Genomic DNA, 18,124 nt, shown 5'->3' with positions numbered 1-18,124 from the left:
GAAGGAGTTACAGAGAACAAGAGGCAGAAAACAGAATAATAAATTGTTGGAGTATGAAAATTCTAACTGAAGACTTGAGAGGTTCTTCTAAAAAAGACGCTGTATTTGACCTTATGAACCCCCACACAATTCTTATTACATGGCAGTGAAGCTCAAGCCAAATTATAGACCATTTTAGCTGTTTTAAAAGTTGATTTCCTTATTGAGACATGCAGCAATAAAGAAGTCACATGTTCCTAGCTTTTCAATATACATTAAAGGAAATCAGATGAAGAGATCCAACGACCAGTGCTTTGAGCCCCTCTGAAGCTTGACATCAGAACATGTAAGTTACATGACTGAGACTGTGGTACATTGAACTTGATTACAAAGGAAATAGTATAGTCCTGAGAGGTTCACCATTATATGCATTAGTAAGGGAGCAGCTCTGCACGTCATTTAAGATTAACAGCAGCAGCTAGGAGTCGCCTACACATAAGAGTCTCTTAGAGATCTCATTAACACTTATGGTTCACTCAATCAAATACACCCCGGCCTTTATGTAATCTTGGCTCTGCATTCAACGAAGATTTTTCAACGGGGGTTTAGAAAAATGTGACATAAAAATAGGATTTGAAAGACTAGCCATGAAAACAGGTCAAGTAACATGTTCACTTGAAATAAGATACAGCATCGCAGGAATCATTTTACTTTTTTGCAGAAGTGAATAATACCTGTTAATCTATGTTAAATTAGAAGGTTAAATCAACAGTTACATTATTCTATTAAAATTTTGGTTACATTTTGATCATAAAATGCCAAAAATAATGCATTTAAATGTTCAATTTGTTTGTTCTTTGGGGGTGCCCTGCTTTGTTTTTTAATTTTTCTTTGAAAAAATGCATAAGAACCAAATTAAATGAACAGTCTGGGTAGGCTAACACTAAACCAGACCTGTGCCCAAAAACAGATGTTACAGAATCAATACGGCTGCTAATACTGTGATAGAAAACATCACATCTAGTGCAGATCACAATACAGCACAAAAACTAAAAAAGAGAAAAAAAAAAAAAATCTTATGTTTTATCAAAAGAAATTCTTGCAAAAGTGGACTCATACACCCTTGTTTACATAACGCAGAGAAAGGGATGGGCATTCCATTACCAAGGTGGCCACACCTCAGTGCGACTGAAAAACAATTTGATATCCAATAATTTAGACTGGATACAGCGGTGGTCTAAGATGCCTTCTTTTTGACTGGATTGGTTATGTAGACACAACGAGTACTAGCATGCATTAGAGAGCAACCCATCAACTGATATGATCTGCTGTATTCTGCTGGTAAAAACAAAAAGCTTTGCTTTGTTTATATCTGTTCAGTTGACATGATGGGAATTCCAGTCTTCTATAGTGATCTAGACTTTTTGGCTTTGTAATAAAAGCTGATCTCCTGGCTCTCAAACAGCTCTTCATTTGGAAAAACAAAACAAAAATAGAAAAAACAAAAACATCTTTGAAACAAAAAGGGAGCCAACTCTTCTACAAAACAGCCCATCATAACTCCCTCATAACCCGTCGTCTTTAGTTATCATTTCAAACTAATACCCCATAACATTTATTTGCTGCATCACCTCATCCTTTTAAAGCCTTTATGATAAAATGATAGAGAAAAGGTGGGAAAGAGGCACCACTAGCTGCTTAGCTTGTTGCTATTTTGCCCCAAATCATTTGTATTGTCAGTGACCTCAGAACACAACACTTGCAAGGATACCAAGCAACTATAAGGGAGTTTTGATATCAGGTTGCCACTAAAGACACATTGTTCTTCTGAAGAGAGCTGTCAACATTAGTCTGGTCTACTTGCAAGTCCTGCCCTGTAGTTAGGAAAGGTTAATGTTGCCACTGTAAGATGGTTAAATACCGCTAGAGCTGTGCTCACGGTGATTAACGCTGGTGTGTATTATAATAGGGTATTGTCTTAATTATAATGTTAATGATTAATGCTGGTCTATTATAATGGACCACAAAAGAGAGTATGGTCTAGACCTGCCCTCTTTGTAAAGTGTCTTGCGATAACTTCAGTTATGGACTGGGGTTATACAAACAAAGTTTGATTGATTTGATTGTTAATGCTAAATCTGAACAGGTATAAAATAGCAGTCACTTAGTATGTCAATGTCCCAAACACAGTGTTGATGCAAAATGCCAACAGGGCAAAAGTCAACTGAAATCAGAATACCACTTTATTAAACAAACAAAATAAAACAAAAGCAAGAGAGACTTGAGGGAGGATATGTTGTAAAAGGAATTTAGTATTTGTATTGTTTGGTAGCTCTGAAATTATAAACATAATATTTTAATTTACTTCTAAGACCTTTGATAACCTTATTTCAGTGTCTTAGGTGATAGGATCCTTAAAACTATGTTTACTGTTATTCTCTACAATGTAGAATAGCTATTGTAGTGAATACTGTGTTGGGTGTGGCCATGATCTAAAATTATTGTATATAATTGTACGTATTGTATCACAAGATTGTGGGAATACCCAACCCTACACTTAATTTAACAATAACAGCCACTCTGTGAGGTGAAAGTTTGGGCTGTAGAAAGGTTTCATTAGAATGTCCAATTCAAAAATGATCACGTTTTATCTCTTATCTGTCGGCAAAGCATGAATTAGTAAAAATATTCAATCAAAAGTTTGGTGATTTCTACTCATTTTGTGAAAGTAGAATCTTTAATAAACATTGCTTGCTGTTTCTCACCTGTGCACGGTGCTCACCAACAGAAAACTGAACCACAGCAAAGTTAGGTGAGGAGAGGCTCCCTTCGATTCGCTCCACGGTGGATGAATCAATCTTCAGCTCAGTGCTGATCTCTGCACTCTGGATGAAGTCCTCAGTCTTCAGATCCTCCACACGCTTTAGTTCCCCATTGGCCAGCTGAATGATGGAACCCTTGATGAAATAGGGCGGTAGCGATGATGGCACCACCGTACTTGATGTTTGAGGAGGAGCGGAAGCTGTGGCCAGCCCTGGTGGAGCAGGAACAACCGGGAGATGTAGCTGGGCTTGGACCACTGCACCTGATGTGGCCTGGTGATACGAGCCACTGGGAGTTTCTGGAGGTTCTCCTTTGGGGGCAGTGGCAGCAATGTACGTGTGCGGGAGTGTGGTGGGAAAAGGTGTTGCTTGACTGGATGAGGTTACTTGTTCCAAGGTGGTAACTCCACCCCCACTAACGGGGATAATAACCGGTTGGGCACCAGGAATGAGTAAGTGTTGTTGTAGGCTGGTGTGGTAGCTGATTGGTGTATGCTGGCCCCCACTGCCCCCTGCGATGTAACCTATGATGGGTGGCTGTGGGTAGATACTTGTGGTGGGGAGTCCCATTGATAGAGACTCTGTAGCATTATGGGTGGTCTGAATAACAGTCTGGGGTGACAGAGTGCTAACAGCAGCAGCTTTTAGGCTGTTGACACTCAATGGTGGTGGAAACGTGAAAGAAGAGGTGGTGTTAGAGGATGTTGATGTTCGATTGACAGGTTTGCCCAGCAAAATGCCACCTTTCTCCAGATGTGTGGGGGCAGATGTTGAAAGTTTTTCATTGTTGGATCTTTGTGGTACCAGCTGGTGGTCTACATGGCTGTTGGGCATTAGCATGACAGATGTTCTCAATCCTGAGGGATCATGAGTAGAGTAGTCTGATGGTAAAACCATGTGGCGTGCCTCGTAGGAGGTCAAAGAAGATGAGGAGTCCCTTGATTTGCTCCCTGGTTTAGAGAGGCTGGACTCAGGGGATGCTCCAAACCGTCGGCCCCTTTCCAGCTCTCCGTTGTGGAGCTCTCTAGGTCTGGAGCTACTGTCCTCTTTCCTGGTTGGCCCGTCCATATACTGCACCATAACCTGAGACAAACCATGTCCCAAAGAATGGTGGGCCTGCACGGCATGGGGAGGAAGGTGAACGGCTCCATGGTGATGAGGCGATGGCACAGTCCGTGGGGAGGTTGACATTTGAACGTGGTAGGGAGCAGGATCTGTGGGAGGCGGAGGCATAGAGGTACGTCCTGTGGATGCTCTCTGCTGGTCGTGTTTTGAGGCCTGTGATGGAGCAGAGACTGTCTCCATGTTTGAACATCTCTGTCCCGCCAAAGAGGAGGAGGAGGAAGAAGAAGGAGAGGAAAGGGGTGGAGGTGGAGGAGGAGGTGGAAGTAGTTGAGGGGAGATGTAGCCTGTGTATGGGGCAGGGTAGGGAGAGGCTATGAACTGCAGATTGGGAGGCAGTTGGGTGTAATGGACAGTTCCTCCAACTGTGGACTGCGACAGGGGGGATGTGTACACTGTGGGAAGAGATGAGACCACCCTCAGTGATGAAGAAGAGGATGAAGAGTCTGATGAGGAGAACAGGGATTTATACTGGGGTCTGTCAGACTGACTGGAGCTACTGTGCCCACCCACCCCACTTTCATTCCCACCAGCCACACTAGCGAGCCACGCCAAGTTCTCTGAGCGCTGGCTGTCACTAGCAGGTGGCATCGTGGGTGAGCGGTTTTCTGATGCTAACGTGCTTGAGGGGATCTCCCTCTTCTTTGGGGGCAAACATTCATTACTGCGTTCCTGGTTGGACTTCATGCTGACTTCGCCTCACGTCCCTCAACCGTACTTTCCTTATCTTTCCTTAACTTTTGGACTTCTACAGCCTTTTCTGTTTTTATTCCCTTCCTTCAGCTTTCTATTTCACTTTCCTGTCTCTTTTTCTCACTTTTGATGATCTGCCTCGTATCTATCTTTAATTTGCTATGAATTAACTTTCCCAATCTTTTCTTTCTTTCACTTTCTATCCAGTACAGCCAAGGTCTTTAAAATAGGTCTTTAGGATTTCCAAGAAAATCCTGGACCTAACAAGCAGGTGAGGGAGGATTAAAGATGGAGATGAAGATATGGAAGGGGGAGCAGGTTAGAGGGGGAGGGGGTAGGGCCGTCTGTTTGGTCCAGGGGTCTTTAGCGGCTGAAGGGTGAGCTCAGTGTGGTAGGGGGGAGAGTCACGACGTCACACCTGCAGCTGCCGCCGAGGACGACAGGGGGCCGAGTGCGTCGCACTTCATGTGGAATCATTTCCCTGAGGAAGCAAGCCTGCCGACACCCAGCACAATCCTGTAAAAGACAGAAACAAGAAGAGTGTTAAAAAAGATGTGGACTTTAAACAGATACTTCTAATCTAATCGCAATTTAGGCCATTTGTATTTTTATGGGTGCAGCTATTTTAGGCCTGACAACATAATCTAATCTTCCAAACCCCTACGCATTCAATTTACAGAACACCAGCTAATGGTTTTTCAATTAAAAAAAAAAAAAAAAAAAAGGAATAAGCGGAGGCAATGCAAGCTACTAAATCCAAGTATCCAAGGACAAGTACCGTCATTTTGGGGAGTAGTTCCACAAAATCACTGCTGGTGTCTGATTGTAAATAGACCAAAAATGCAGAAAGAAGTACACAAGTTGACACTGTGATTCATACATTTTATGCAACTGAAACCACACTTGAACAACTATTACTTCTAAAATGTGCAAAATGAATTCAAGGACTGAAATTGGGACCAGCACATGAATCACAGAACAGAGACTTAACTTCTACTTTATCAAGGCCAGCAAACAAGCTTTAACAAACTTGAAAACCCAGAAAACAGTTCCAGAAAAAATGCTTGGCCATGGGCAGTCACAAAGATGCTCCAGACCAAAATACTTAGGAGCAGAAAAACACTCTGCAAGAGTGTTCAAAAGGGACAGTGACACTGAAGGGTGAAATAGAGGCTGTGATATGAAAAAAAAAAGAAATTCCAGAGTTTGTCAAATAACTTAAAAGCCTGTTAGGCAACAAAATGACACTAGGCAAGAAGTGAAAGTTTAAAGAATCCTTTTAAAGTTAAATGCTGCAGAGGCCACAGATGGGAAAGAAAAAGGGCTGCTATGTGAGAATGAGACAAATGTTAGTCACTGCATTACAATATGAATCTTTTACATGCAACGTCACAAAGTTTTTCCTGCTTCGTCCCATCCTTGCCTAGATGGAAAAAAGGACACATTACTCACTGGATGCTAGTGCTAAATAAATGCTCCTGTCTACACATTCAGAGTACAAATTTCATACACAGAAAGTTTAGAAAGCTTGATCTGCAATTATTGGATGCCTGCAGTTAATTTTTTAACTTGTAAAACAGTGTTTTAGCAACATCTCAGTAACAACAGAATCACTAAATAGGCTAATGTTAATTCTAATGTAAATGCTAGCGTAAAAGTTTATGATACAACCCTTTTATTGGATGACCTTTTACTCATCAAGATGTTGAAAACAGAAAGAGTACTCAAGGACACCTCTTCATACAGTCTGAGAAGTATGTTTTGATATTTCATTGAAATACTAAGCTTAGGGGGAGAGCAACAAAAGTAAGGAGGCTTTTGTATTGTTAAAGATCACTGCCTGTGCACAGAAAAAAAACACCTCTGTCAATCTGGTCTTTACAGATTTGCCTGTTTGTTTGTGAGCACCATAGGTGGCCTACTTCATTGGACAGAGTCACTGACATTTGTGTTACTTCTATTACATTACATTCTCTTACGTCTATAGACCTTTATTACAACACCAGCTCTTCTGCCGTCCACTGTATTGAGTTGCATCATAGCAGTGTAGTCTGCAAAGGACAACAGTCAACAAGTGTGATGATGTTTAATAGGCAAACATTTCACGGAATAAACTTTGCAGTAGTGTCAAAATTTATTCACCGATTCATGCATTGGAAAATGCTATTGGTCAAATTTGCCACATTTAGTCTAAATGTGTAGGAGTCAGAAAGAAAGTGTCTTTCTTACATGAAAAAAATAAGTGAAATGGGTCATCTAATAGATCTTTCATTTCAAAATGCTAAACTAGATCGTTCATTAGTTCATTAAGAGAGCTTGTTTCTTAGCATCTTTACAGTCTATTGAGCTACAACTGTGTTACCTGACTGTAATGTACATTACTTTTTATCAATTAAAGGTAGGAGTGCACGTGGTTAAATGGTTATATTCGTTTACCAATACAGCAGGGGCAAGATTTACAATTGGATTAAACTAATTACCAATCAAACACAGGCTTTAAATCCTGGTCTATAATGCTCTTTTAAACTGCAATGAACCTTCTGCCTCTAGAGTTTGCTGTAGCTTCAGTTAATGGCCACTGCCTTCCCATCTGAGCTAGCAGTTAGCATGTAGTAGGAACAGCACTGTATGATGGTTTAAGTAGTACATGGAAATAAAGAGGCATGTTGGCTGTTGAGGGTTGAACTCATGTATAACTACTGAACTGAAGTGAAAAGACGCCACATTTCAAAGCACGATATTAATCTGCAAAGAGGAACGAAGACTAGCAGAGCTAGCTGCTAATGTTAGCCACACTGTACAGAGTATATCAGGCTCACATCATACCCACTGACACAATGACCCTGTGAGGAATTTTACTTTTTTTCCTAGTATTATCTCCTCTTTAGACTAGTCGGTTAAATAACAAATCATAATAACAAATAAATAGATGCCTAGGAACATCCCTAGTTCTGGGCATTTAGCAAACAGTTTTTGATGGTGCTGTTGCCATCTTCTGGTGGTCATAACACATCACAATGGGATGCTGGTAATAAATGGTAAAATATTTTTAAGATGAGATCAAAATCACAGAAAAACACTGGTTTCATATAAATGAACTACTATTTAACCATATCAAATATAAATTGATATAGAATTGTTGTGCCACCTGGTTGCTACTTGTTGTGATTTTTCATGACTTCATTGAAGCACACTTTACAATGGTAATACTCCAGGCACCTACAGACTCTGTCTACAACACAGCTTAAATAATTTCAAGAAGTTTTCAGCACCTGCTGTAGTGGAATGTCTGTATTGTGCTCAACAAACTATGTTTGAGTGTGTACCAATTGTGTGTGCCATCTGCTAGCGCAGCCCCCCCCTGCTGTAAAGATGGAGCGCTGGGTGTGAATTTCATAAATAATGAACAAGTATTTTGAGCACATACACCCATCTAAACGATGCACACAACTACACATACTTACAGACTCATTCTTGCTTACTCAAACACTGACACCTGGGCATATTCAATTATGCTGACACGTGTTCTTTGCCTGACATAACGCATACCCAGTGCACTAAAGCATGCACACTGTGCGCATGTGTTTGTGCTACTTTGACTTCATATTTGCAGAGCTGAAAGTGGGCCGAGTATCAGTTGACAAACGCACTACAACTTTGTGCATAACATGCTCAGCAAGCAAAGCTCTTTTTGCAGCTAAAACATAGATATGACAAATTAGTGTCTCTGTTTAGAGTTTGCAACACTAGTGGATTATACTGTCAGTGGCTGAGTGGGATTCAAGGTGAAATTTGCAGAATTAAGCTTACAGAACTAAAAGAGCATCAACACAAAAAGACAAAAGATGTAAAATGCTGATAAACAAGCTGGGAAGTATTAATATTCTGCATAAACAATGTTAAAAGATGTTTTCACTCACAATAAAATATGTGATTTACAACTCTCAAAAAGGTTTAACATCAGAGTATGAAAACAGGCCTGCTGTTTCTATCATGGACAAATTAAACACCATATGTCTACCCCCCATGATACCTAGAGGAAATTCTGCGGTGACTTCCAGTGAATTCTGTCACTGAATGAGGAAAGCTGGTGTTTTCCATAGTAGCAACACTAATCATTGTTTATAGAAAGAGTCAGACGTATATGTAGGCTATACAGCATACATGCTGTTATTTACAGCCATTACACTGGTTGTAAATATCAGAAGAAACTTTTGTATCTGCTGATACCATTGATTAAATGTTTAAGCTAATATCTGCTTATACAAATATACCAATATTGTGCATCCCTAATGTCTACTTTAGACTTCTATATTTCCAAACATCATTGCACTAAAATAAGAGAAAAGGCAATAATGAATCAGACTTCTAACACAACTTTTCTGTCATAAGTTTACCCTATATTTTATTTTGCCAAGCAGACATGGGAACATTATCTTCAGACCGTAGTTCTGTCTATCTAATCAGAGAAATAGAAGTCTATTGTTCAGCATAATTGCACAACATTGAGGCATTACTGTGCATTAGGAAAAACTATTAATCTCTAAATATGGGGCAGAGTGATTTTAAAAGCATGCCAAAGCCTTTCATGTAACTGGTCTGGTGACATCACTGAGTATAAGACTGCAACTGTTGCTGACTTTTATTCTCATTAGACTCTGAAAACGGCCCCTTGTACCAGCGATGACTCTGGTCTTTGTTAAAGCCACAAAAATTCACAGCGTTCAGCCGAAACGACCAAGTCAACACCTCTTAAACATCCTGAGGCGTCCTTGTGAGTTCTTTGGGTTCAGTATGAATTGCGCCTACTATGAGTATGCGTGCTTGTGTGTGTTTGTGTGTGTTTTTTATCGGGCAAAGGGCATCTTGCAACCTAAAAGGATGTCTGTGATTTGCAAGTGCTGCAGTGTTACTACAACACCACTTCAGAGACAGGCGTAGGAGGAAACACACATGCATATTTACATGCATATACAAGAGTATTCCCACACTCACATTTAGGCTTTGTTTTATAGATGTGAAGACACACTTTCTCCTGCACACACCATCTGTTCAATGGAGCAGGTATGACTCAGAGGTGTGCTGAGAGGTGCTGTGGATACAGTCTTCTCCACCTCTCCCTCCTTTAGTCTACCTCCACTTGATTTCTCTCCTGCCTCAACCTGCCCACCTCTCCTCCTTCATACTCCATTCTCAATTATCATTCTTCCATTTAATAGTTTTATGTTCCTCATCTCCTGTCTCCTAATATCTATGCTTCTTCTCTCCAGGCATCCATCCTGCACCACACCTACTGCTCATGCTGCATCATAAAGTCAGTCATTGTAGATAGATAAAAAACTACACAACCAAACTCTTCTTCTTGAATTCAACAAGCTTGTGCTCAAATTAACACTTTGAGATAAGAGTAATATTATGTGTCTGAGAGCTCTCAGATTTGAGACATTTCATATCAGCTGTCACATCAAACGCTGACGGCGTGTGTACATCCAGCAGCAGAGCTGTCATGCTGCCATTGATGAGAGCTTTTATCTTCAGAGAGAGGCACGTCGTTTCTGACAGTTCACTCTGGCATGCGAAGAAAGGTGTCTGACGATTCAAGGAGAAATATAATTCACATTTTCAGACATACATTGTATACTGTTTGGAGGTCTATAGCTGCTGAGCTATGAGATTGACTTGAATGACTGAGCAAGATAGGTCATAGAATAAAAAAGTGCTTTGTAGCAATAACTGTAAACTAAGACTGCAAAATGAGTCGGACTTAGATTAAGATGAAATTTTACTAGGAAATGCAATAAAATGTAGGTCACATCGGAACAGCAGAATAAAAGCAGATGAACTAAATAATGGCGGTGTATAAATGAATTACATTTATATGTCAGTGTCTCTCCAAATAGACCTTTTAGGAGACACTGAGAAAATTAGCATGAATCTCCAGTTAGATTCTATCCAAAGGGAAATAGCAAAATGCTCTAATAGGTTCATGGATAGTTTCACATTTTTCTGCTACCTGTAGTATTAACGGATAACTGGAAAAGTTGTGAACCATAAAATAAATACAATGATGTGAAAGATGCCAAAGTCAAATCGTTGCCACTTCTTTTTTCCAATTTACCCATTTTTGCCACATTTACCCTTTCAACCAGATTTTGCCACTTTTTTGCCATTATTGCCACTTGTAACTCATTTTTGCTGCTTTTTGCCACTTTTAACATACTTTTGTACCATTTCATACCAATTAACCTTTTAACCCATTCTTGCCACTGTTTTGCCACTTTAACCCATTGTTGCTGCTTATTGCCCTATTTTCCACTTTCACATTTTTGCAGCTTTTTGCAACTTTATGGCCTCTTTTAACCAATTTTTAACACTTATTTGCTGCTTTTGCCACTTTTAAAATTGCCACTGATCAGAGACTCACTAAAAATATCTTTAACTGGGATGTTTCTAATTCTCATCCCTGGACCAAGGAACTGAAATCTGTTTTCAAAGCTGATAACATGTAATTCATTTTTCAAAATAACTTACTATGTGACTTTCAGGACATTAAGAGTGCTATGTTTACTAAGTACACACAAAAATGGTCTGTTGATATACACCGCGTTCCACATTATTATGCAAATGATATTTTTCTCTGATTTTCCTAAATATTAATGCAAATGACAGTCAGAATATTTTTCAAGTCATCAGCCATTAGAGCATAATTCAAATGTTTTTGAACAAACTTCATAATGACAAAAATTATTTTTTAAAAAATAAAAACCTCAAAATGCACTGTTCCACATTATTAAGCACAACAGCTTTGTAAAACATTTTATAGGTTGTAAAGAACTGAAAATGGTCATTTGTAGAAATTGCAGCATCAGGGGGTCATATTTACTGAAATCAAAGCTATTTCAATCAAAAACATCTTAACAGGACAAGTTACATGTTAACATAGGAGCCCTTCTTTGATATCACCTTCATTATTCTTGCATCCATTGAACTTGTGAGTTTTTGGAGAGTTTCTGCTAGAATTTTTTTTTGCAGGATGTCAGAATATCCTCCCAGAATTGCTGTTTTGATGTGAACTGCCTCCCACCCTCATAGATCTTTAGCTTGAGGATGCTCCAAAGATTCTCAGTAGGGTTGAGGTCAGGGGAGGACGGGGGCCACACCATGAGTTTCTCTCCTTTTATGCCCATAGCAGCCAATGACACAGAGGTATTCTTTGCAGCATGAGATGGAGCATTGTCATGCTTGAAGAAAATTTTGCTACAGAAGGCACGGTTCTTCTTTTTGTACCATGGAGCAAGTGGTCAGTCAGAAACTCTATATACTTTGCTGAGGTCATTTTCACACCTTCAGGGACCCTAAAGGGGCCTATCAGCTCTCTCCTCATGATTCCGGCCCAAACATGACTCCGCCCCCTCCTTGTTGATGTTCCGGCCTCATTGGGACATGGTGGCCATCCACCAACCATCCACTACTCCTCCATCTGGACCATCCAGGGTTGCACGGCACTCATCAGTCAACAAGACTGTTTGAAAATGAGTCTTCATGTATTTCTGGGCCCACTGCAACCATTTCTGTTTGTGAGCATTGGTTAGGGGTGGCTGAATAGTAGGTTCATATACGACTGCAAGCCTCTGGGGGATCCTGCACCTTGAGGTTGGTTGGACTCCAGAGGCACCAGCAGCTTCAAATGCTTGTTTGCTGCTTTGTAATGGCATTTTAGCATCTGCTCTCTTAATCTGATGTATTTGTCTATCAGAAACCTTCCTCATTATGCCTTTATCTGCACAAACCTGTCTGTGCTCTGAATCAGCCACAAATTTCTTCACAGTATGATGATCACGCTTAATTTTTCCTGAAATATCGAATTTTTTCATTCCTTGTCCAAGGCATTACACTATTTGACACTTTTCAGCAGTAGAGAGATCCTTTTTCTTTCCCATATTGCTGAAACCTGTGGCCTGCTTAATAATGTGGAACATGTGGAAAAGTGCATTTTGAGGTTTTTATTAAAAAAAAAAAACTTATCATTATGAAGTTTGTTCAAAAACATTTGAATTACACTCTAACAGTTGATGACTTGAAAAATATTATGACTGTCATTTGCATTGATATTTAGAAAATCAGAGAAAAATGTCGTTTGCATAATAATGTGAAACAAGGTGTATGCTGTAAACCAAAACTACGTTTGTATTGTCTTATGAAGAATAGTTATGATACAGAGTCCTATCTGAAGTATAATCTCACTAAAAGACAGAGATCATTATGTGCACAGTTACGCTCAGGAACTTCCCCCCTAGCCATAGAGACTGGCAGGTTTAATGTTATTCCACAGGAGGACAGAATGTATTTGTTGTGTAATTTTGGGGAAACTGAGAGTGAGATTTATTTTCTGTTTTACTGTCCAATTCATGATGACTTAAGGATTTACTACCAAAATGTCCTTGATTAATGCTGACTTTTTCTGGTTTGATGACTATGAAAATCTTGAGTTCTGTTTCAGAAAAGGAACTTTTGCTATAGCAGATTTTATCTGCAAAGCCTGGGAAAAAAAGGCAGAGTGTATTGTTTACTACTGAGCTGGGAAAAGATCACGCAACTTTGTAATGAATTTGTCTTTTTGTAAACCACTGCAATTGTATTTCTGGTGTCTTATAAATCCATGAGGGTTGGGCACTTTTTGTGCATGACATGTAAATAAAGTACAATTAATTAATCAATTAACCCATTTTTGTCACTTTTCACCCATTTTTTTGTCACTTGCTATTCCATCTAAGATGTCTCCATTTCTTAGATTACGGCCTAGCTGTGAAGTCTGACATTACTTTCCTTATCACTTAGTTCAGTGTGCCCATCATTGTTAACATTACCAATAAAAAGGTAATTATTTCTTAAGAAAATGGATTTATATTATTTAAAGGACACATTTGAACACACTTGCGCGCTTTCTTTTCCTTCACATTATCCTGCAGTGCTGGAAAAAAACGAATTTGACAGAGAAGAAGAAGTAAAAGTAGAAATCGAGACTGGCTGTGGAAAGGTAAAGTTGTTTGAACTTTTAAAAACTTAGCGGCCAGGCTGCTTTTTTGTTATGATGGTTAAGTCTGAGCTAATGAGTTGGGATGTTAGTGTCTTTTTAGTTTAGCAAGACATATCCTTTCAACTTATATTTCTATTTCAACTGAACTATTTTTAAAAAACTAGAAAACAGTACATTAATTGAGGTGACATGAACACAAAAATGATTAGCCATAACTAATCATCTTTACAGTGGTTCCTTCATTGTAAACTTCTATGCTCAAACTTTGCTTCGGCTTAATTCCCTTTATATAAAGCCTCGCAGCATGCAGAAAAGGAGAAGCTGGCATTTCTTGCTTAAAAAACAGCAGCAACATTGTATAAAGGAAAAGTCCTGGAAGGATCAATACAGGAGAGATACAGAGGCAGAAAAGCAAAAATCCATGAGTGATAGAGGGAGGACACCCAGGACTCCTGAAGTAGTTTAAGGGAGGCAGAAAGGCCAGCTCAAGTGACCTATATTACAAGAGGAGAGAGTATTTCTTCACTGAAACTGACACTCAAACACACAATCACTGAGAGTCCTGTCACCTGAATCTTGCTGAGGTTGCAGCTCGTACGTGTTTGTGTCTGTGTGAGTGAGCGTTGATATCAGATGACCTGTAACCAGAGCCGTCTGTCCTCCGTGTGCTTTAGACTCTCTCTCTCACACATCCACAAACACAATGAGCAACCTAACCAGGGTGTGTGTGTGTGTGTGAGAGAGAGAGTTTCCTGGGACACTAGCAGCACAGTGAAGAAACAATGTGTGTGAGTCAGTAACCTGAATCATTCAGTCGTACGATGTGCTGCTAACCTTCTATGGTAAAAACAGCTGAGGTGTCTATGTGTCACTGTTTCACTCGAAACACACACCTACACACACATAATGGATCAAGTTCTTTTGTACACCGTATGATACAGAAAGGCATGCGTAGATGTGAATGATAGAATTCAGTAGAAATACACATTAACCTCTAAGACCATACATGTAAAACAGTCATTACATTTCAGCTTTCCTACAACATAAAAATCATTTCTGCTGCTACAGTCTTCAGATAATTAGCCAGAAAGTCAATTTAAATGTAAGTAATTTACTTAACAATTTGGGAGAATTTGCTATGATACTTGCAGAAATTTTCATGGATATTCATGGAAATTTGGGGGATATATTTGTATATTTTTCGAGTAGGAGAGTTTCATTGGAAGTTTTGGGGGATATTTGCTTATGTTTTATCTTTTGGAATTTAATGGAAATTTGGGAAACCTGATTGGATAATTGGGGAGATTTTAGTGTGTTCCATTTAATCTTGCAACTGGGAAATCTGAGTTGACTGCATTGAAAATGCGCCCTGAACTCATAATTCTGACTTGGAAAGTCGGAGCAAACCCCCAGTACCCCCAGTTACAAGCTTGTAGCAAATATGATGCATTTCATTCCCACCTCTGACTTCTGAGGTAGAAGGACAGCACAAGTTTGGAAATTTTCAGAAATTTGCATATAAATTTTGGGGGAATTTTCTTGGAAATTTGGGCAGGGGTGTCCTTGAAAGTTTTAGAATTTTTATAAGAAATTCAATTTGTTTGGGGGAATTTTTATTGATAGTGCATTAATGTGAGTCATGGAATTTTTAAGTAATTTTTTATTGGAATTTTTAGGCTTTATGATAAAGTTTCAATGAAAAAAAAATGGGGAATATTTCAATAGTTTACTTTCACTTTTTTATGGGACACTTCAAAAATTTTAAAGAATTTTCACAGATTTTAGATCATTTCTTTGAAATTTAAGTGAATTTGTTTGGACTTTGGAGAGGGCCTACTTATCCCAAATGAGTAATGATAATAATAATAATCTTTATTTATAGAGCACTTTTCAAAATGAAAGCGCTTCACAAAAAAGAGGAATACAATGCAATAAAGGAAATACAATGCAAATAAAATACCAGTAGTCAGGCAGAAAAGTGGGTACAGGTAAAAAGATCTAGACATGTCAAACTCAGATAAAATCAGGTAAATAAGAGGAGTTAAAATTTAAGAAAAATCCAGAAAGGCTCTTCGATAAAAGTATGTCTTAAGAAGAGATTTAAAAGAAGTCACTGACTCAGCTAATCTGATTTCCTCAGGCAGGGAGTTCCAGAGCCCCGGGGCCCTGACCGAAAAGTAGAAAGACTAGAAAGACTAAATATGCATTGCAAACAAAAGCTGAGGTCTTAGGCGGTTAGAACACGGTCTTAATGATGCATGTTACTTTAGCAGCATTGTGTACTTTATTTAAGCAGTAATGGAGAACAGTTATGGCACCAGTGTCTTAATAGTGTGGCCAACAAAACTGAAACTAGGTTCTTAATGATAAATAATAATAATAGCTTAGATTAATACACCACCTTTCATGGAAAACCAATGATGCTTTACAAAATTACAGAAGACAAAGACAAAGACTAGCTGACCAGGAAATAAATTAAGAGTATTTGGAGGGGGGCAGATTTAGGAGAGATAGTAGGCTGTGGTTAACAGATGGTGCTTAAGGAGTTTTGTGAATATGCTGCAGTCCTGAAGTGTGTATTTATAGGTTTGGTGTTTTAATAGTGAGTAGGCCAGTGTCTGAGGACCAAAGGCTCCAGGTCAGTGTGTATAGGTGAAGGAGGTCAGAGAGGTACTGAGAGGCAAGGGCATGTAGGGATTTATAGGTAAAAAGGAGAATCTTGTACTTGACTCAGAACTTAACTCAGACTCAGTGTAGGAGCATGAGGGTAGGGGTGATGTGCTGCCAGGGACTAGTGCAAGTGAGAACCCTGACAGAGGTGTTTTGGTCATACTGGTGCCTGTCCAGATCTTTGCTGGGTACCCCAGACAGGAATCCAGACAGGAGGTGATGAACACATGGATCAGGATTTCAGCCAGAGTCTGAGAGTCATGGTCTGAGTCTGGAGAAATTTTTGAGACGGAACATGATGCTTTAACAGTCATATCAGTTCAATGGCACAAATACTGGGGTTCATTACACAACTTCATTGACTTTACTTATAGGACTTACAGTACATAAATGCCACGCCAGTTTTAAAGATTTTTACTGCTCTATTCTAACTTTGACATACAAGAACACAAATTAAGGTTTCTCTCAGACCTGTAAGCAGACTGAGGCAATACAAAGACATGAGAAAGAAGCTGTGAGACAGGGGAATCCTGAAACACTGAATCATCCTCCCTGCCAGGCTGCTGATGACCATTGGAGAGTGTGAGACTGTCTTTGAAATGCCTGCAGATGCAAACAAACACTTTAGAGGGATGGGAGGTCGGTACCCAGAGTTCAGAAGGAGACTGAGATAACTTCTAGTGTGATATCAAAACTGCTACATGAAAAAATATGTTTGATTAAGCATGTTTTTGTTACTTGAAAAGGATTTTCAACTCATCCAGACCAAATTAAGCGAGTCATGTTATAAAAGACTCACTCACAGCAAACTAATCTAAAAAGTTGTATTATCTCTATATTTATGTTTAATGCTTGAAGAGTTAGGGATTGTGTTTTAAAGACTCTGTGAGCAGGAAAGACTTTACAGTAAAGTGATTCTTCAATATGATGTCAACCTGTTAAAAATATTAGAAGGTGTTTAACAAGGGATATCTGTGTGTGCAGATTGAGCAAAGGGAGGGACAAATCTATCTCTATTCACCAGGGTACACTTTTAACATTTGTTTGTCATCTTTAATGTCTCATCCTAATGGATCTAATTTCGAAGAAAATTAGACAAATATCATCCAGTACTAAAAATAAACAATGCCAGATATCTTAATCAAATGTATTTCATGCATCTTTAAAGGGCTGCACAATTCATGAAGCTAATGTAGGTTATAAAACAGGTGGATGCCAGGATAGTGTTCATATTAATTAAAATTCATCTCAGATAAAGAGTCAATCCCTTTTACTTGGTGTTTCTTTATATTTGGACAAATTACATGCATTCAATGTGTGAATAGTTTTCAGAATAAGAAGGAGCAGCATATCACCTATAAAAATATGTCCTTCTAACATCCACATTTGTCCAAGAAAGACAGAATAATGATAGCATATATCAGTGAGTGACAAGACTCTACTGAAAGGCTGGCTTTTCATGGGAAAAAAGGCTGTCGGCAAATAGTTTTAGTCATAGTTTTAGTTGACAAAATTAACACTGGCCAGCATCCATCCATCCATCCATCTTCTTCCGCTTATCTGAGGTGGAGTTGCAGGGGCAGCAGCCTAAGCAGGGAATCCCAGACTTCCCTCTCCTCAGCCACTTTGTCCATCTCTTCCAGAGTGATCCCAAGGTGCTCCTAGGCCAGCCAAGCAACATAGTCTCTCCACCATGTCCTGGGTCTTCCCCGGGGCCTCCTCCCAGTGGGACCTTCCTGAAACACCTCACCAGGGAGGTGTCCAGGAGGCACCCAGACCAGATGCCAGAGCCACCTCATCT

The 18,124-nt window shown here is 39.3% G+C and overlaps 1 protein-coding gene across 2 annotated transcripts in view; it reads right to left on the bottom strand.

The window, feature by feature from the left end:
* atxn1a (ataxin 1a) overlaps window positions 1-18,124 on the bottom strand; it is a 170,720-nt gene that overhangs the window by 10,040 nt on the left and 142,556 nt on the right. For both annotated transcript variants that reach the window (XM_041807971.1, XM_041807969.1), the window contains exon 4: window positions 2,745-5,132. In XM_041807971.1, the coding sequence (XP_041663905.1) occupies window positions 2,745-4,610 (1,866 nt within the window). In that variant the 5' untranslated portion in view covers window positions 4,611-5,132. The remainder of the gene's footprint in view (window positions 1-2,744; window positions 5,133-18,124) is intronic.

Source organism: Cheilinus undulatus, linkage group 16, assembly GCF_018320785.1.
Source record: "Cheilinus undulatus linkage group 16, ASM1832078v1, whole genome shotgun sequence".
Lineage (NCBI taxonomy): Eukaryota > Metazoa > Chordata > Actinopteri > Labriformes > Labridae > Cheilinus > Cheilinus undulatus.
Note: the sequence above shows the minus strand (reverse complement) of the source record. Positions and strands in the feature narration are given on the sequence as shown.